Below are 18419 nucleotides of genomic sequence, written 5' to 3' on the forward strand. Positions count from 1 at the left end.
ACCTGGTCTTAAGAGGAGCAACAGGATTCAGTTCCACTTCCACATCTGGATTTAGGATGCTGCATGAGCCCTCAGCCAACCCACATCTGCCAGCATCAGGCATAGGTAGCAGGAAACTCCAGACGGCATGACAGTTACCTCCCAGCACTGACTAGAGAAAACAAATAGATTAATGTAGAACACTACTGAACTGCTGTAGAGGAGGGGACTACCTAAGTATTCCTGCCTGTCAAGCAGATGCATGATTTGTACATGGTGTTGCACTAGAAGACATCTTCTATAAGTTTTATGTCCCTTATGTATCTTTTCAGGCAATGTGGTAAATTCCCCGCCCTCCTTTTCTGATGTTCCTTCCATCATTCCCTTTTCTCCAATGTTCTCCACAAAGAAAATGCTTATTCAAACAACAAATGAATTTTTAAAAAGCATTTATAAAGCACTTACTATGTGCCAGACACTCTGCTGAACTCTGGGGATTCAAAGGAAAAAAGTCTTCTACCCTCAAGAAACTTACATTAATAATTGTTTATTTTTTGTGTGTGTGTGTGGCTGACTTCCCTCCACACCCTATCTTTTGTTAAAAAGCAAGCATAGTCAGCTTCTACTATACAAATATATGTTGTCCAAAGGGTCAAAAAAATTATCAAAATGTAAGAAACTGGAAATTGTCACCAGATCCCCAGGGGGATTGGATTAAGAGTATGAAGATCTGCAGTCAGTCATATTCTTCCTGAAGCAAGAAGAATTAATGATATCACCTACTCCCAATTCCTCAGATGGTCCTAAGGATATCCTCTTTATAAAGGATGACACCTCAAAGAGTTTCTAGCTCAAAGATTGTCTTTTTTTATATCACTCACCAATAGGTGTACTGTGTCTCCTTGGTCCTAATTTTAGATGTCCAATTAAAGGTGGAGTTGTACTGGTCAAAGGTGGGATAACATCATCTTCCTTAGGCAAAGTAAAATGAAATGGGGTTTCTGAAAAAGAAAGGCACAAAATAAGCAATAGAAGAGTAAACTTTAAAGGAGGCCTAGTAGGGGTCCTTGCCCCCAAATTCTCCTGTCGACACTACTCTCAGCCATCATTACCTCTTGTATAACCTTCCTTTCCTCATCAGATTGTCTATTTTTACTACCCATAGCATCATATAGATGAATTTAGACAATGACAATATAGGCATTTTTATCCAAGAGGCTATCCCATTTTAAAAGATATTTTTGTAACTTGTTCTGCTATTTACCAAATATTAACTTCTATAACTAATTTTCAGTTTGTGGCTTATTTGTTATTAATTTTTAAAAGAACACTTATTTTCAAAAATACACTGAAATGTGTTCTCTTTTTTCCCAAAACATTTCTCATCTTTTAGGGAAGGAAAGTACTAAAATCACAGGCCCTGGCTTTAGAAATGCCTAGCACAGGGGGCAGAGAGGTAGCTCAATGGAGAGAACCAGGCCTGGAGACAAAAGGCTCTGGATTCAAATCTGGTAATTTAATTAATTAATCAAATCTATTAATTATTTTTATGTGTATAATGATACATTCATGATCATCACAAAAAATTCATGATAATTAAAATATAAATTTATATAAAATGAAAATAATTAAAAAAAATTTTTTTTAAACCCTTACCTTCCATCTTGGAGTCAATACTGTGTATTTGCTCCAAGGCAGAAGAGTGGTAAGGGCTAGGCAATGGGGGTCAAGTGACTTGCCCAGGGTCACACAGCTGAGAAGTGTCTGAGGCCAGATTTGAACCTAGGACCTCCCGTCTCTAGGGCTAGCTCTCAATCCACTGAGCTACCCAGCTGCCCCCTAAAAATTTATTAAAATCATTAAATCAAATCATTTAATCCTATTGCTTGACCCTTACTGCTCTTCTGCTTAGAACCCATATACAGTATTGATTCTAAAATTGAAGGCAAGGGTTTAAAAAAAAAAAGATATCCAAAGATTTTTAAATTCTCACTTGTAAACATAAATAGTATTAAAAACAGTAACTGTTTCAAATCTTTCATTTCCTGCCTATGATTTGATAATCCTTTAATGATTCTTTTTTTTTTAAATCCTTACCTTCTGTCTTATATTTAATATTGGGTATTGGTTCTAAGACAGAAGAGCAGTAAGGGCTAGGAAATAGGGTCCAGGGCCAGACAGCTAGAAAATGTCCAAGACCAGATTTGAACCTAGGATCTCCCATCTCTAGGCCTGGTTCTCAATCCACTGAGCCACCCAGCTGAACCTTTTAATGATTCTTTATACATTTTTTCTGGATTTCACTCACTCACATATAAATCACTTTAAGTAAGTAGTGGTCAACAAAGTGGCTCTCCATACTTACACTGAGAAAGACTATTAGTTTTGAATTGACTATGTCTGATCAATTTGATAGATATCAACAGGAAAATCACTGACCACTCCAATTTAAATATTACTCAAATCATAAGCATATTATATGCTGACAATCTTCAAAGAGCTTAAAGTCTAATAAAAGGAGTAAGACATGCATAAACAACTATACAATAAGTTAGAATGTGGCCAGTGTAAAGGAAAGGTACTAAGTGCTATTAAATTTTTGAGAAGGAAAGAGGAAATTTTCAGCTTGATGAGAACAGAGAGTTTCAAGAAGGCCTTACCAACTGAATTGGGCATCTTAGGAAGGTTTTTCATAAGGCAGAGATTAGGTTGAAGGTGAGGAATAAAGGAAGAAAATGGAAGGGAAGAAGATAGTCCTTTAGTTCATTCTAGGCACTGAAGATGGCTTGAGCAAACCCATAAAGTCTAGAGAATAAAGACACAAAACTAGGAAAAGTGAATACTGCAATTCAAATGAATACCAAGTATGGGAAGGAGAGTAGTGAGAAATGTTTGTAAAGGTAGGTTGGAGTCACATGGAGAGGTTTGAATGATAGAATCAATAATGTATATTTTTATTTAATAAGCAATGGGGAAGTACTATAGGTTTTGGACTAGATGAATGTATGTGACAGAAATTTAGGGTTCCTATCCTCCTCTTCCCTCATCAGTATCTTGAGATGTCTGTGTTTAAAGTCAATTAAGTTCACAAAAAAAAAATTTTTTTAAGGTAATAAAGGGGGCAGTTGGGTGGCTCAGTGGATAGAAAACCAGGCCTAGAGACGGGAGGTCCTAGGTTCAAATCTGGCCTCAGACACTTCCTAGCTGTGTGACCCTGGGCAAGTCACTTAACCCCTCCGCCCCCTCCCCCCCATTGCCTAGCTCTTACTGCTCTTCTGCCTTGGAGCTAATACTCCAAGACAGAAGGTAAGGGTTTTTATTTTTTTTTAAAGAGGTAATAGGAACAATATTACTAAGGTATAACTGATAGAATTCGGTAAGAGACTGGATATGGGGATGAGGGAAAAGGAAGAGTCAAAGATTATCAAAAGGTTTTAAACTTCTGGGAGATGCCATATGAAGGGATAGATAGGGAGGTTAGATAATAAGGTTCCAGTTCAGATGAAAAAAAAAATACCATAAGTAGCTCTGTGAATGAAACATTGCTCTACCTCTAGGGAGAAGTCAGAGATTTAGGAATCATCTTTGTACAGATGATGAATATAGGTATGAAATTTCAGAGGAAGAAAGAATAGAAATTGAGCTTTGAGAAATTTTCTTTCAGTTTAAGAGGACGGAGCAAGAGATAAAAAAGAAATAGTCCAAAAAGACTAGACCAGAGCAAAAGCAGAAAATATTAGTGCTGTGAAAATAATAGGGAAAGTATAAAGGAGTGGGTAAATAAATAAATCAGACAATATACTACAGAAAGGTAAAGGATGAGGTGGGGGAGGGGTTAAGTTGGAGGTAAGGAACCAACAGATTGCAAAAGTAACTGCCATAGACTTTTCCTTCTTGGTATTTATTCCTGAAAGGAAAAGAGAAGATGCAAGATGACAGTTTGAGTTAAGGAAATTCATATCAGATCATGAGATCACAAATCACATCTCTTAAAGTGGAAAGGGAAATCAGAGTTTATCTAGTTCAAACCCCTTCATTTTACAGATGAAAAACAGAGGTCCATAGTTTTTAAATTACTTGCCAAAACCATGCAATAGTAAGTGGTCCAGGTCTTCTGACTCCAAATTCAACAATTTTTCCACTGTACTGTGTTACCACACAATCAAACAGGCTTTTTAGTATAAGCCAGGTACTCTGCTAAATTCTGTGGATAAAAAGAAAGGCAAAAACATCCTCCCTGCCCTCAAGGAGTTCATACGCTAATGAGGAATGTAACATGACAGTAATTAGATACACACAATATATCAGCATTGGTGAAGTATTGGCACCTGTGCCAGCCCCAGCATGGGGGACCTACTCTGTTCCCTCTCTTCCCTGAGCCCAAGAACATTTTTTGCATGCCCTGCCCCTTTGTCTGGCCACCCAAAGAGAACACTTCCTCCCTCTGTTCTCTCAGGTAATTGGGGGGGGGGGGAGAGAACACTTGCTCACAGGCAGCTTGAAGTTGCCCTCTGGGCATGTGAACTTAAAAACCTTCACCAACACTGCAATATATATATACATTCATTCATTCATTCATTTATTTATTTATTTCTATGATGGAAAGTAATCTGAGAGGCAGTACTAGCAGTTAAGAAGTAAAGAAAAATATCCTAAAGGTGAGATTCAAGCTGAATCTTTAAGGAAGGCAGTAGCTAAGAGGCAATGGTAAGAAAGGAGAACACTTCAAGTATGGTGGACAGCCAGTACAAAAGCACAGGATGTGGAAATAGATTGTTATATTTATGGAAGAGCTAGCAGGATGCTATAAATAAATAGATCACATGAATAAATAGGTTATAATCTCTGGAGAAGAATAAAGTAAAAGAGGACTGGAATGATAAGAAAAAGCTAGTCTGTGAAAGGCTTTAAAACATCAGAGAATTTTGTATTTGAACCCAGAGGTAATATAGAGTCACCCAAGTTTAATGAGGGAGGAAGGAGATAACATTGTTAGAAAAATCACTGGCAACTCAGTGGAGGATGAATTGGAATAGGAAAAGACTTCAGGAAGGGACACCAATTGGAAGGCTACTGTAATAGTTCCAGGCAAGAAAATGGGGCTTGCGTGGGCTGTGTGAGTTAAAGAAGGCGATGTTAATGAAGGCAGTAACAAGCTTTGATGACATAAAGGATATACAACAAGTTGAGAAATTGAGAATAAAATTGAGGATGCTGTAACATGACAAGGAGAATAATGTTGCCCATGAGAATAAAAGGGAAATTGAGAAGAAGGGTCAGGGGCCTTGGTGGGAGACAAGTATAATCTTAAAATTTTTTTTTTTAAAGGCCATTTCTTGAATGAGAAGAAAATGGTTGGAACTGAAGGCTTAAAGAGAGACAAGAGGTTTAGGAAGAGTCATTGAAGTGAAAATAATAATCAATATGAAATGAATAAAAGATTTGTTATGTAGTAGTAAGAGCCCAATTGAAATTAGATACTATAAATCAGTGGTGAATATAGTCAATATAGTCTTACAATTTCTTTCAGAAGGATTCACTTACTGGAGAACAGGAGCAGAAGAGGCAGAAAATGGAAGAGTTAAGAGTTGATGGGAAAGAAATGGTAAAAGGTCAAGAAAACTAACAACTAAAGGGTAAATAAGAAAGGAAATATAATTGAAATGGCTGACAATTCAATTAAGTCAATGTACGAAAGAGCTGGGTAATATTGATGAACTTGAAGAATCTGGAAGAATTAAGGGATAAAAGATCAAAATAATTTACAGTTAGGATCTTAGAATTATCAGCTGTCTCAACAAGACAATAAGATATGTTAAAACAAAGTCAAAAGACTGAAAAAAAAAAGATGAAAATATAAGGTGTTGTATTGCAAAAAATAACTGACCTGGAAAATAGATCAAGGACAGAAAATTTAAGGATCACTGAACTAATGATGAAACATGCTACTCCTCCTGGTATAGGGGCAAAGGATTCAGTGCATAATAAGATAATTTCTTTTGACATGGCCAATGTGGAAATTTGTTTTGATTTACTCTACATGTTTGAAACAAGATTTTCCTTTAAATTTCAAGTAGGAGAGAGGAGTCAAGGTAGAAAGGGTGAGAAGGCAGATTTTTGCTGGTTGAAGAAAATAAATTATTCAACAACCTGAAACTATGACCAAAAATACAGCCAAGAAATATTTCAAGAAATCTTAAAACTGTCAGGGCAGCTAGGTGGCTCAGTAGATAGAGAAGCCTGGAGATAGGAGTTTCTGGGTTCAAATCTGGCCTTCTCCTTAATTATGTGACCTGGGGCAAATAACTTAACCCCAAATGCCTAGTCCTTAACTATTCTTCTGCCTTAGAACCAATAGCTAGTAGCAATTCTAAGACAGAAGGTGAAAGAAAGAAGGAGAAAAGGAGGGAGGGGAAGGGAGAGAGAGAGAGGAATGGAGAAAGGGAGGGAGGGAGAAAAGGAGGGAAGAAGGGAGGGAGGAAAACCAACTGTTCAGGTCTCTTAGAACCATAGGACATTCCAAGTATTTGTAAAGAAAACACCAGAACTAAGTGGAAAGTTTGATATCCAAACACAAAGATCAAGAGAAACATGAAAAGGTAAATAAGAGAGGGAAAAGGGGAAAACGTTTTTTTTTTTTTCAAACGTTCTTCTTTAAGGGCTACAATTAGATCAAATTATATATATTAATATATAGGGGAAATGTTATTTGTAACTCTCAAAAATTATATTCACTATTATAGTAACTAGAAGAATCATTCACAGGAAGAGATTGGGGTAAAAGTGCTATAAGATGATATGCAAAAAAAAGAAAAAAGAAAAAAGGAGGGGAAATCGAAGATAGAACCAAGAGATTCTTGAAGAAACAAAATAAACAGGATAATCTTTATCACACAAAGGGAATGGGGAAGGGGAGGGGAAGAATACTGTTATAGGAAGGAGAGGAAGAGAGTGCTAATAGGTAATAAATACCTAAACCTTACTTTCAGTGAAATCAATTCTGAGAGGGAAGAGCATCTAGATCCATTGGGGTCTTGAATTCTATCTTATCCTACAGGAAAGGGGAGAAGGGAAAACTAAGGAGGTAGAGGGAAGAGAGTACAAAAAGGTAGGGAAAGGGAAGGGGGAGGGAACTTAACAGACCCTATAAAAACAAGAAGGGAACAAAAAGGGAGGGGCCAGAAAGGGAAGCATATCAAGGGAGGGGATTAGGGGGATGGATTAGAAGTAAACCACTGGTTTAAAAAGATATAGCAAAAGAAAAAAGGTCAGAACTAGGAGAGGATATCAAAATGCTGAGAAATACACAAGTGACAATCATAACTTTGAATGTGAATGGGATAAACTTACCCATAAAATGAAAAAAAAAAATAGGAGAGTGGATTAGAATCCAAAATCCTACCCATAGGTTGTCTACAAGAAACACACCTGAGGCGGTTAGATACTAACAAGGTTAGAATCAAAGGTTGGAGCAAAACCTATTGGGCTTCAACTGACATAAAGAAGGCAGAAGTTGCAATCATGATATCTGACAAAGCCAAAGTAAAAATATATCTGATTAAAAGGAATAGGGAAGGTAAATACATCCTGATAAAAGGAAGTATAGATAATGAGGAAATATCAGTAATCAATATGTATGCACTGTGAACCTTAAAAATTCCCAGACCCTACTTCATAAGATTGGATTAAGACCATTCCCCATTTGGGCAGTGAACTCTACTTAGATCAGGAATGTAAGAACTCACCTACTTAAGTCTACCCTAGGGGAAGATAAAGTTGTAAACTCTTTTCTGAACAATGAAAAGTACTTAAACCCATACTTAAGCCATGCCTATTTTAGGACTAATACAAAAAGGGGAGCAAAGAGGTGAATACTTACTCAGAGATTCTAGTCTACTCAGGCGTGAATTACTCAAAAGATTAGTCTACTCAGGTGTGAACTAAGAATGGTCTGTCCTTTGAAAAACGTCTACTGTGATTGGTAGATATAAGGACTTAGGGGAGGTGACATAGGAGAAAATGCCCTTTAAATAGGAGCTCAGATAGGAGCTCAAGGGATTCTGAAACATTCAGATTGAGGATTGAGCTGCTGGAGGCAGCTGAGATGATGCTGGCCTGGTGTCACTAGAATCCTTGCTTGGACAGATCTTGTGGTGAGTGATTAAGGACTGACTGATCTTTTCTCTTAGGGCTTAGGCCTGGGTTGGCCAGGACTGGCCAGGGCCGGCTTATCCCTTTCTCATGATTTCCTTTTTCTCTCTTTCTCTCCTTTTCTTTAATTCCTCATTTGTATTAATTAAAATCTCTATAAAACCCAGCTGACTTGGGTATATTTGAATAATTGGGAATATTTCCCTGGCAATCACCTTATATTTGATTTAAAAACAAAACACTGTAGTGAAAACATATTTCCTGCGGTCACAACTTACTCATCCACTCTTTATATCTATCACAATTTATATCTTCCACTATTTTAATCACTACAGTATATGGCCTCAACTATTTTAACTCTTACAGCACCAAATGGTATAGCATGCAAATTTCTAAAGGAGAAACTAGTAGAATTGAAGGAGGAAATATATAGTAAAACTATACTAGTGGGAGACCTGAACCTTCCTCTATCAGAACTAGATAAATCAAATCAAAAAATAAATAAGAAAGAGGTAAAAGATGTGAATAAAATCTTAGTAAAATTAGAGTTAATAGATATATGGAGAAAAATAAATAGGGACAAAAAAATACACCTTCTTTTCAGCAGCACATGGTACATTCACAAAGATTGACCATGTACTAGGTCATAAAAACAAGGCAAAAAAATGCAGAAAAGCAGAAATAATAAATATAACCTTTTAAGATCATAACACAATAAAAATAATGATCAGTAAGGGTACATGGAGAGCCAAATCAAAAATTAATTGGAAATTAAATAATATGATTCTCCAAAATCAGTTAGAGAACAAATCATAGAAACAATTTCATTGAAGAAAATGACAATGATGAGACATCCTTTCAAAATCTATGGGATGCAGCCAAAGCAGTAGTCAGGGGAAATTTTATATCCTTGAGTTTATGTATTAACAAATTGGGGATGGCAGAGGTCAATGAATTGGACATGCAAATCAAAAAACTTGAAAGCGAACAAATTAAAAATCCCCAGAAGAAAACTAAATTAGAGATCCTAAAAATTAAGGGAGAAATTAATAAAATTGAAAGTGAAGGAACTATTGAAGAAATAAGACAAGAAGCTGGTATTCTGAAAAAACAAACAAAATAGACAAAGTACTGGTCAATCTAACAAAAAAAAGAAGAAAACCAAATTAACAGTATCATAGATGAAAAGGGAGACCTCACCTCCAATGAAGAGGAAATTAAGGAAATCATCAAAAACTATTTTGCCCAATTATATGGCAATAAATATGTCAATGTAGGTGATATGGATGAATATTTACAAAAATATAAACTGCCTAGACTAACAGAAGAAGAAATAGAATTCTTAAATAATCCCATATAAGAAAAAGAAATTGAAAAAGCCATCAAAGAACTCTTTAAGAAAAAATCCTCAGGGCCTGATGGATTAACAAATGAATTCTATCAAACATTCAAAGAACAGCTAATCCTGATACTATACAAACTATTTGACATAATAAGCAAAGAGGGAGTTCTACCAAATTCCTTTTATGACACAAATATGGTACTGATTCTAAAGCCAGGCAGGTCAAAAACAGAGAAAGAAAATTATAGGCCAATCTCCTTAATGAACACAGATGCAAAATCTTAAATAGGATACTAGCAAAAAGACTCCAGCAAGTCATCATGAGAGTTATTCACTATGATCAGGTGGGATTTATACTAGGAATGCAAGGATGGTTCACTATCAGGAAAACCATCCACATAATTGACCATATCAACAAGCAATCCAACAAAAACCACATGATTATCTCAATGGACGCAGAAAAAACCTTTGACAAAATACAATACTCATTCCTATTGAAAACACTAGAAAGTATAGGAATAGAAGGGTTTTTCCTAAAAATAATAAACAGTATTTATCTGAAACCATCAGCCAACATCATCTGCAATGGAGATATACGATGCATTCCCAATAAGATCAGGAGTGAAACAAGGATGCCCGTTAACACCCCTATTATTTAACATTGTACTAGAAACACTAGCAGTAGCAATTAGAGAAGAAAAAGAAATTGAAGGTATTAAAATGGGCAATGAGGAGACCAAGCTATCACTTTGTGGATGATATGATGGTCTACTTAAAGAATCCTTGAGATTCAACCAAAAAGCTAGTCGAAATAATCAACAACTTTAGCAAAGTTTCAGGATACAAAATGAACCCATATAAGTCATCAGCATTTCTATATAAATATTCCATGGGAACTGGAACAACCTCCAGGAAGTGATACAGAGCAAAAGGAGCAGAACCAGGAGAACATCGTACACAGAGACTGATACACTATGGTACAATCGAATGTAATGGACTTCTCCATTAGTGGCAATGCAGTGATCATGAGCAACCGGAAGGGATCTATGAGAAAGAACACTATCCACATTCAGAGGAAAAACTGTGGGAGCAGAAACATAGAAGAAAAACAACTGCTTGATTACATGAGTCGAGGGGGATGTGATTGGGGATATAGACCCTAAATGAACATCCTAGTGAAAACATCAACAGCATGGAAATAGGTTCTGATCAAGGACACATGTAACACCCAGTGGAATTGTGCGTCAGCTACAGGAATGGTGGGGGAGGACAGGGAGGAACAGAATATGATTTTTGTAACCAAGGAATAATGTTTGAAATTGACCAAATAAAATTAAAAAAAATAATAAAATAAAATAAAAACATTAAAAAAAAGAACCATAGGACAAATTGCAAGTAGAAAGAATACACTCATCATCTGCTAAAAGATATTCCAAACTGAAAACTTCCCAGGAACATTACAGCCAAAATCTAGAGCTTTCACAGCAAAGAAAAAGTACTGAAAGCACAATAAAGTCACAGTCAAGATCATATATAAAAGGAATGGAAAGCTTGGAATATCAAAAGGCTTATAAATAATAACTTACCAGAAAAACTGAATATAACTCGGGGGGGGGGGGGCCTTTAATAAATAGAATACTTCCAAGAGTTCCTGATGAAAAAGCCAAGTATTCCTTTGAAATTCAACCAAAGGAGTTAAAAGAATTATAAAAAGGCAAACATAAACAAATAATCATAAGTCAAAGCTGAAATAAACTGCATACATACTAATATGAGGAGATAAAATAAGTATCCCCTATGAATTCTATCATCATTGGGGTCATAGAAGGAGGACCTAACTAAACAGAGGGCCTGGGAGTGGTTCTATTATATCTTAAGGATTTAAAAGAATAGGAAAGAGGAATATACTAGGGGAGGAAAGAAAGAGAAAGTTTTAGGAAAATCACCTCAGATAATCTGGGTAGAGAAGTAGAATGTCAAACCTGGCTGACAGGGAATACAACCAGAGACTGAGGCAAAACTTTATTTAGAGGAAAAGTGGGGAGAGGGGGCGGGGGGCAGGGGGCAGGAGGGTGGTGGTAATGGGAGACTGATGGTAGAAGTAGCAATGGGGGAAGGATGGGTGCGAAGCAAGGGGGAGCTCAACACCAGCAATGATGGTTGCTGAGTCACCACAGGAGTGGTGAAGAAAACAATTTCTTATAATGTGGTTGTCAGGGATGAGGTAATCTGGATTGCCTCTATTGGTCAAGTTGGGATTGCTTGGGACCAGTTCATTGGATGGCACTGAGGGGATGTGGAACCTTGGTCTCCGGAGGTGAGTTCTCAGGCTTGATGGTCAGTGATGCGGGAGGTCATTGTCCAGGCCTGACAGGAAAATCCTGATGTTCTGCCAGGTTTTGCTGGGACAGGTGCTGGGAGAAAGAGGACTTTGGTCCCATGATTGCCATCTTTTGAAATAAGGAGAAAAGGGGAGAAGCAGACACTTCAAACTTATTCTCATATGAACTGGTCAAAGGAGGGAAGAATATACACACATACACTCACAGCTGGGTACAGAAATACACACCATTCAACAGGGAAATAAGCAGGAGGCATTAGAAGGAAAACAGATATTGGCAGTAATTATTCTAAGAGGGAAGTGGAAGGGAACAAGCATTTATTAAGTACCTACTATATACACTAAGGGGTGTATGGGGTGCTCAGGGAGGGGTAATATCTCTGGTATGGAGGGCTTGTCGTGCCCTTCTAGGGCAGCTCTCCATCCACTGACCCTCACCTGACACCCAGCTCTCACTTGTGGCTCCTAGTAGCTGCTAGCATGCGGCAGCAGCCACACCCCGGGCAACGGCTTCAACAGGCCGGCTAAACCTTGTGAGGGTAGCCATTGGGTCAACGTCGACCCCTGGTGAACTAGGGCTTTGTTCACCCAGCATGTGAAGACTGCTTCAGCAGAACAGGCAGAAGAAACCAACAAGAAGGTTCAACGGCTGAGATGGCGATGCAGCAAGACACTGTGGAGTGCTTAGGGCGTGATGGAGCACAAAAGACAACACGGCCATCCAATGCAGCTGAGGAAGTCTCCAGGTGTAACGACTTTTCGTGCCAATGGACCCAGGCTTCCAACGCCGAGAGAGTGGGACTGTCTCTGTGCATCGACTTTTCCACTTAAATCTTCATGCACAGGTGTCTTTGTGCACAAAAACACACAAAGACAATCATCATCCTCGGTTCAAGAGACAACCAACATATACTAAGCACTATGCTAAGTGTCCTGCAAATATTATCTCATTTGATAAGCAAACTCTTAGAATGTACAAAAACATTCATAGCTCTTTTTTCAGTGGCAAAAAAAATTGGAGACTGAAGGGGTTCCCATCACCTGGGGAATGGTTCAACAAGTTATGAGGTATAAATGTGATAGAACAGCATTGTGCTACAAAAAAGTGATGAAGAAGATAGTTTCAAATTTGATGAAATACATGCTATTTGCCTCCTTACAGAGATGTAAAAGATTTACAAGAACAAATTGAGGCATTGATTTCTTTTGGATAAAGACAATATAGAAATTTGTTTTATTTGACTAAACATGGTTCTAAGAAGGATTTTGTTTTTCCTTCTTTTTCTACTTTGGGAGTGAGAATAAGAGGAGGCAGATTTTTGTTTACTTATTTTTCTTTAAAGAATAGTTTTAGGTATGTTGGGTCTAAAATGTGAGCAGCTACAGTAAAATGAAGGTAAAGTGGACCAGGAATTCAAGGAGGGCAATATGTTAAAGAATCATTAATGTAAATATTGAAGTCTCCCAGGAAAATATTGAGGAATAGGTTAGAGAAAAAGACTTAACTACCAAAGACATTGAGAAAGATAGAAAAACATCCTACTGGTTGGCAGAAGATAGGGATGAACTTCAAAAAAGAAATTGTTGAATAAGTGGCAGTGGCAGAATCTGGAGGTAGGAATGAGAAGTTCCTCGAGATGAGATAGAATGAGGGAGTGTTGCCAAAAATCTGGAATCTTTGGGGGAAAGCTAGGTTTTAGTTAAAGCCTAAAAGAAATCAGAATGAAGGTAGTATATTTTTTGTCAGAATACATAATTTTTCTTTTATTTGGTATTTGGATATTCCTATCTCATCCAGGCTAGAAGCACAGCAGCCACTCAGAGAATTGATCCCAATACTTACTGGTCTTGCTTTAACATACTCTGTTTTTTTGATGCAGGCCAGTTTGCCCCTCCTTAGGCAGACTGATGAATTTCCACTTTTCAGAGCTCACCTTATTGATGACTTAGTGTGGACAACAACTGGTTTTTGCTCTACTGTAGCTCAGAGCTCCTAAACTGGAGCAACCCATCATCCTCTATTGTCTTTCTAATAGCAGGGATAACAGCCTGTTCCAATCCCATTCAATCATGCAATTTCAATAAGAGCTCCCCAGTTTGGAAACGCCCTCCACCAATGCAAGTATATAACTGCTCAGTCAATTTTGGTTTTACAACATTTAGAACATTGCCTGAGGCAACAAGTAGCTAAGTGAAACCTAGAGTCTCAGAGTCAGTTATGTGTCATGGGTGGGATGCAAATCTTTCTCACTCCCTTGGCCAGCTCTCTCTCCATTCTCACCAAACTGCCATTCAAAGTGATGTAAAGAAGAGAACAGAAATAGCCACCCTAATCAGACCTACTTTAGAAGATCTGATTTAGCTATTTCCTGATCAATAACAATAGAGATACTTGGACTAACAGAATCAGGTCTTGGGAACTCTACATTTCTCCACCCTCCTTAGTTTAACAAGATTAGGAAGGTCTGCACCAAACTCGAGGATTAAGTATCTGAGAAAAATGGCCTTCAACAGACATGTGCAGAAAAAGTGGACAGACCCCTGGGCTGTCCTGAGTCAAGTTAAGCTATGATTGGTACAAATGAGACACAGGAAAGTGATGTAAAACTCTCTACATAAGGCATGTCACTGGCTCTCTTCACTCTCTTTCCCTGGAGAGGCGACTCTGGCTGGCAGCGTGCTAGGCGTTCTGACATCTTGGAGTGGTGGCAGTTATTTGTCTGGGTTGGGCGGTGAGTTTGCCCTTGAGCTGATTCAGGTTCGGGCATCTTGGCTGGGCCCTTTTTGGAGTTCAGGCTGACTCCTTCTTCCTTCACACTCCAAAACCTTACTTTCTAGATCTTCTAATCTTCCTGCCCGGTACTAGCCAGGCGGGAGAAAATCTTACTCCTTTTCTTTCTTCCTTCTCCTTAATCTCCTCCACTATCAATTAAATCACCATAAATTTTCCAACTGACTTGAGTATTTTATTATTTGGGATTTTCCCTGGAGACCATTTAAATTTAGATTTAAGTCACAATGCTAAAATTATCTTTATAGTAGGGAGAAGCAGCAGGAAAGTTGGCCCATTCCATCCACAGTGACCACAGGGACAATAATGATAGGACTCTGAAAGGAATCTGTATGGGGATTAGGAAATTGAGGGAGATAAACTGGAGAGACAAAAAAACCTCCAAACAATTAAAAAGGAATAACAAGCTGGCAGAGGTGATTCCTAGAAAAGCTTAGAAGATATCTTGCTGGGTAGAGGGGAAAAGAAATATATATTTTAAAATAAAGATATTAAAAACAAAAAAATCAATAAAAATTTTTATGAGAAAAGAAAAGTTTTCAAGAGTAAGCACTTCCAATCTTCCATTTAGAACATGATACAATATGACTAACACGTTCTTCCTCTATCCTAGTCAACAGGTTCTGTCATCTCTAAGCACGAATGTCTAGTCTCCTGTTTTGTCTACATCATTTCTACAAGCAGAATGAGTGGGACTAGATAGGTGGAGCTCTCCCACATTCATTTCCTGGGACTGGTAAGAAATTTCCATATCTCTAAAGCAATTTGCATCATTTTGAAACACAAAGATTCTTCTTATCCAATTAAACTCAACAACACTTATTAAGCATATATTGTGAGCAAAGCATTTAAATTAGACACTATGTGAATAGTCCTTTCCTCAACAAATCTTTCATACTGATTATATAGCTCCAGCAGTCCTGTGTTTCTACTTCCAGTCCTCCTCAGTACCAGTTTTTCTACCTCTCACCTTCTAACACTAGTTTAAATTCCTCTCTGCCTCCATTTTCTTCCTATTAGAAATTATCTCTTTAGTAATATGAAATACTGGCATAAACAAAAAGCTATTATTCTGCTTACCTGATCACCACATTTGGGATCTGAAGAGGTGTGCTGCCTGGTGCCAAAACATTGCTGCTTTAGGGCTATGTGGTACACTACAACTCTAAGGTGGCACTCAAGGTTGCAAGATCTGACCAGGCCACTTCCAGATAACCTATTCTGATCCTCAGCAATTTTAGGTAGTATACTATAAAATGAGAATGGCTTCAAAACTCTGCTGAACTGCTAGAGATATAGGACTAAAGTGACTTCCTGACCCTCTTCTGATATACTCATTAAGTTCTCCCCCTCTCCAAAAAAAATGCAGCCCAATGATTCCCATATACTCAGAATGCCAAGCCAGGAAGTCCAGGAGATAACAAAACCCAACATCAAGCATTCATTTGACTACATAAAGCATGTTAACCTCCAGTAATATGAAATCTTTTTTACTTTATCAATTATCACATAAATATGCACACTTAGGTGTTCATTTTGACAGGTCACTACTAATTTGAACTATTAGAAACATAAAATGTTTAAATGCCTAGAGATTTGTATTAAAAATTGGTTCTAAAAGTTAACCATCTGAACAAACCAATCCAATCAAAATTATATTTTTTTAATTTGATATTTACAAATAACTTTTAATAAAATTGTTTATACTCAGGGAACAAAAAAGGTTTGTATGGGTAACCAATTCTAAGCAAATCCAATGTAAGAAAAAATGGATCAATCAAAAGACAAAGATTGGAGGGTGGTGTCTAACTCCAAAGATGATATCACTTTCTTCCTATCACTCTTTTAACTTTGGTACTTTTGTCCCCTTCTATTTAAAAAACAAAACACACACAAACCCCCCCCCCCAGTATAACATAGTAGTATGGGCATTGGAATAGTCTCAGCTTGATAAACTATGAGCCATATGGCTATGGATAAGTCACTTAAGTTCTCTAAGCTTGAATTTCCTCAACTTTAAAATAAAGATTATCTTTTCCCTACCTACCCTCATCAGGCTGCAAATAAAACTTTAAAAACTATAAAATACTCTCTTAAAATGATGTATAATTATTATTCGAAAAAAATTTCACACAAAAACATATTAGCCATTTTTCACAGAAAAAGATGACATTATAGTTAAAAAAAGAACAGAATGCGTAACCTAGGAGATTATATGAAAAGAATATTTACTCAACTCTGGATTGTCCAGCCAACTGTATATCATAGTCTGGACATAGATATTCTTCACCAACTTGATTTTTTTTCTTGTGGAAAAATAATACTGAGGAGAATTGGAAAATGAAACTTTGGACAATAGAGGCTAAATGATCAAAATAAAGAACTTCCCATAGACATCTACAGGAATTGTCCCCTACCATTTAACATGAATATGAAGTATATCTCATATGCCTCAGAATCACACAAATTCCTGCATGAATGAGGAAATTACTTATTGGCTCCAGGAAATAAAACTGAGAGAATCTCACTTGTAGGGACAAAAGAAGATTTCAGTTCCAAATCTCATGTAAACTTAAAAAGACCCACTACATTACAGAATGAAATCAACTCTATAGTTTGGCTTTTAATGTCCTTTTTAATCTGATCCCAAACTGGTTTTCCTGAGTTATCCTCAACTACTCACCTTAGTTCAACACCTTGGCTCAGCTATATTAATTTGCTTTACTTTTTTATTACAAAAACACAGCTCATATCACTTAAACCAAACTAAAGTGCCCTCTTCCTCCTCTCTACCAAGATAAATCATCCATCGAAGTCAATATAATAATTCCCAGTCCAAAATGCATAAACGGTTAAAATATATAATTTTCAAATTATGAAACAAAAATTGTTTAATTGAAAAATGCTCAGCATCACTAATAAAGAGACAAACATTAAAACAACTTTAAGGTACTACTTCCCGGCCACTAATTTGGCAAAAAGTATAAAAAGCAATACAGTTCAATGATGGTGAAGCTGTAGTTAAACTTAGTACATTTGCAAAGTTGCAAAATCTTTTGGGAGAATAATCTATTAACATGACAAAATTATAAAACATAATCATATTCTTTGACTCAATAATTCTACTCTTAAGAATATACCCTAAAAGTATTTAAAAGCTTTCTATATAAAAATTTTCATAGAAATATAAAATATAACTTCAAAAAACTGAAAGTAACCTAAATGTCCAACAACAGGATAATGGTCAAATAAAACGTGTTTAATTAATATAATAGAACACAATAAAGCAATTGAGATGGACAGTTGAGGAATATAAAAAATATGAAAAAACTTTTAAGAAATTCTTCCTATTCACTTCTGGAGCTGGTTCACTATCTATCCAACTGCAGTACCTAAAAGCTATCTATACTACATACACACTGATGTAGTCAATGGGCATTCATTCAACTGCATTTCATAATCTACACAATATGAATACAGAATCCTCCTAGATTCTTCATTGTGAATACCAGTTTCTTTTGAGTGGCTGTGGATCTCACTAAAAGCATAAATAAAAAGGAACATCTAGAAAATCTCACCTTCTATAACAGAAGTTTTTTACCTGAGGATTGTGAATATTTAAAAAAATATACTTTAACAACTGGTTTTCTTTTTTAATTCTGTATCATTTATTTTATGTATTTCAAAATATTCTATGAAGGAATTCACAGGTTTTGGCAAAGTGTCACGGATTCACAAGGGTCTTTGACACAAAAATAGTTAAGAACTCATACTCTTTAGAGAATATATCATACAGTAATAAATACTTTAAATAA

General features: G+C 36.7%; 1 protein-coding gene across 4 annotated transcripts in view; it reads right to left on the minus strand.

Annotated features, from left to right (window-relative positions):
- TP53BP1 (tumor protein p53 binding protein 1) overlaps positions 1 to 18419 on the minus strand; it is a 210370-nt gene that overhangs the window by 70342 nt on the left and 121609 nt on the right. For 3 of the 4 annotated variants that reach the window (XM_056810349.1, XM_056810348.1, XM_056810350.1), the window contains exon 13: positions 861 to 980. In XM_056810349.1, the coding sequence (XP_056666327.1) occupies positions 861 to 980 (120 nt within the window). Of the gene's footprint in view, positions 1 to 2; positions 140 to 860; positions 981 to 18419 lie in introns of those variants that run through there. The other variant, XM_056810351.1, reaches the window with a different exon arrangement.

Source organism: Monodelphis domestica, chromosome 1 (assembly GCF_027887165.1).
Source record: "Monodelphis domestica isolate mMonDom1 chromosome 1, mMonDom1.pri, whole genome shotgun sequence".
Lineage (NCBI taxonomy): Eukaryota > Metazoa > Chordata > Mammalia > Didelphimorphia > Didelphidae > Monodelphis > Monodelphis domestica.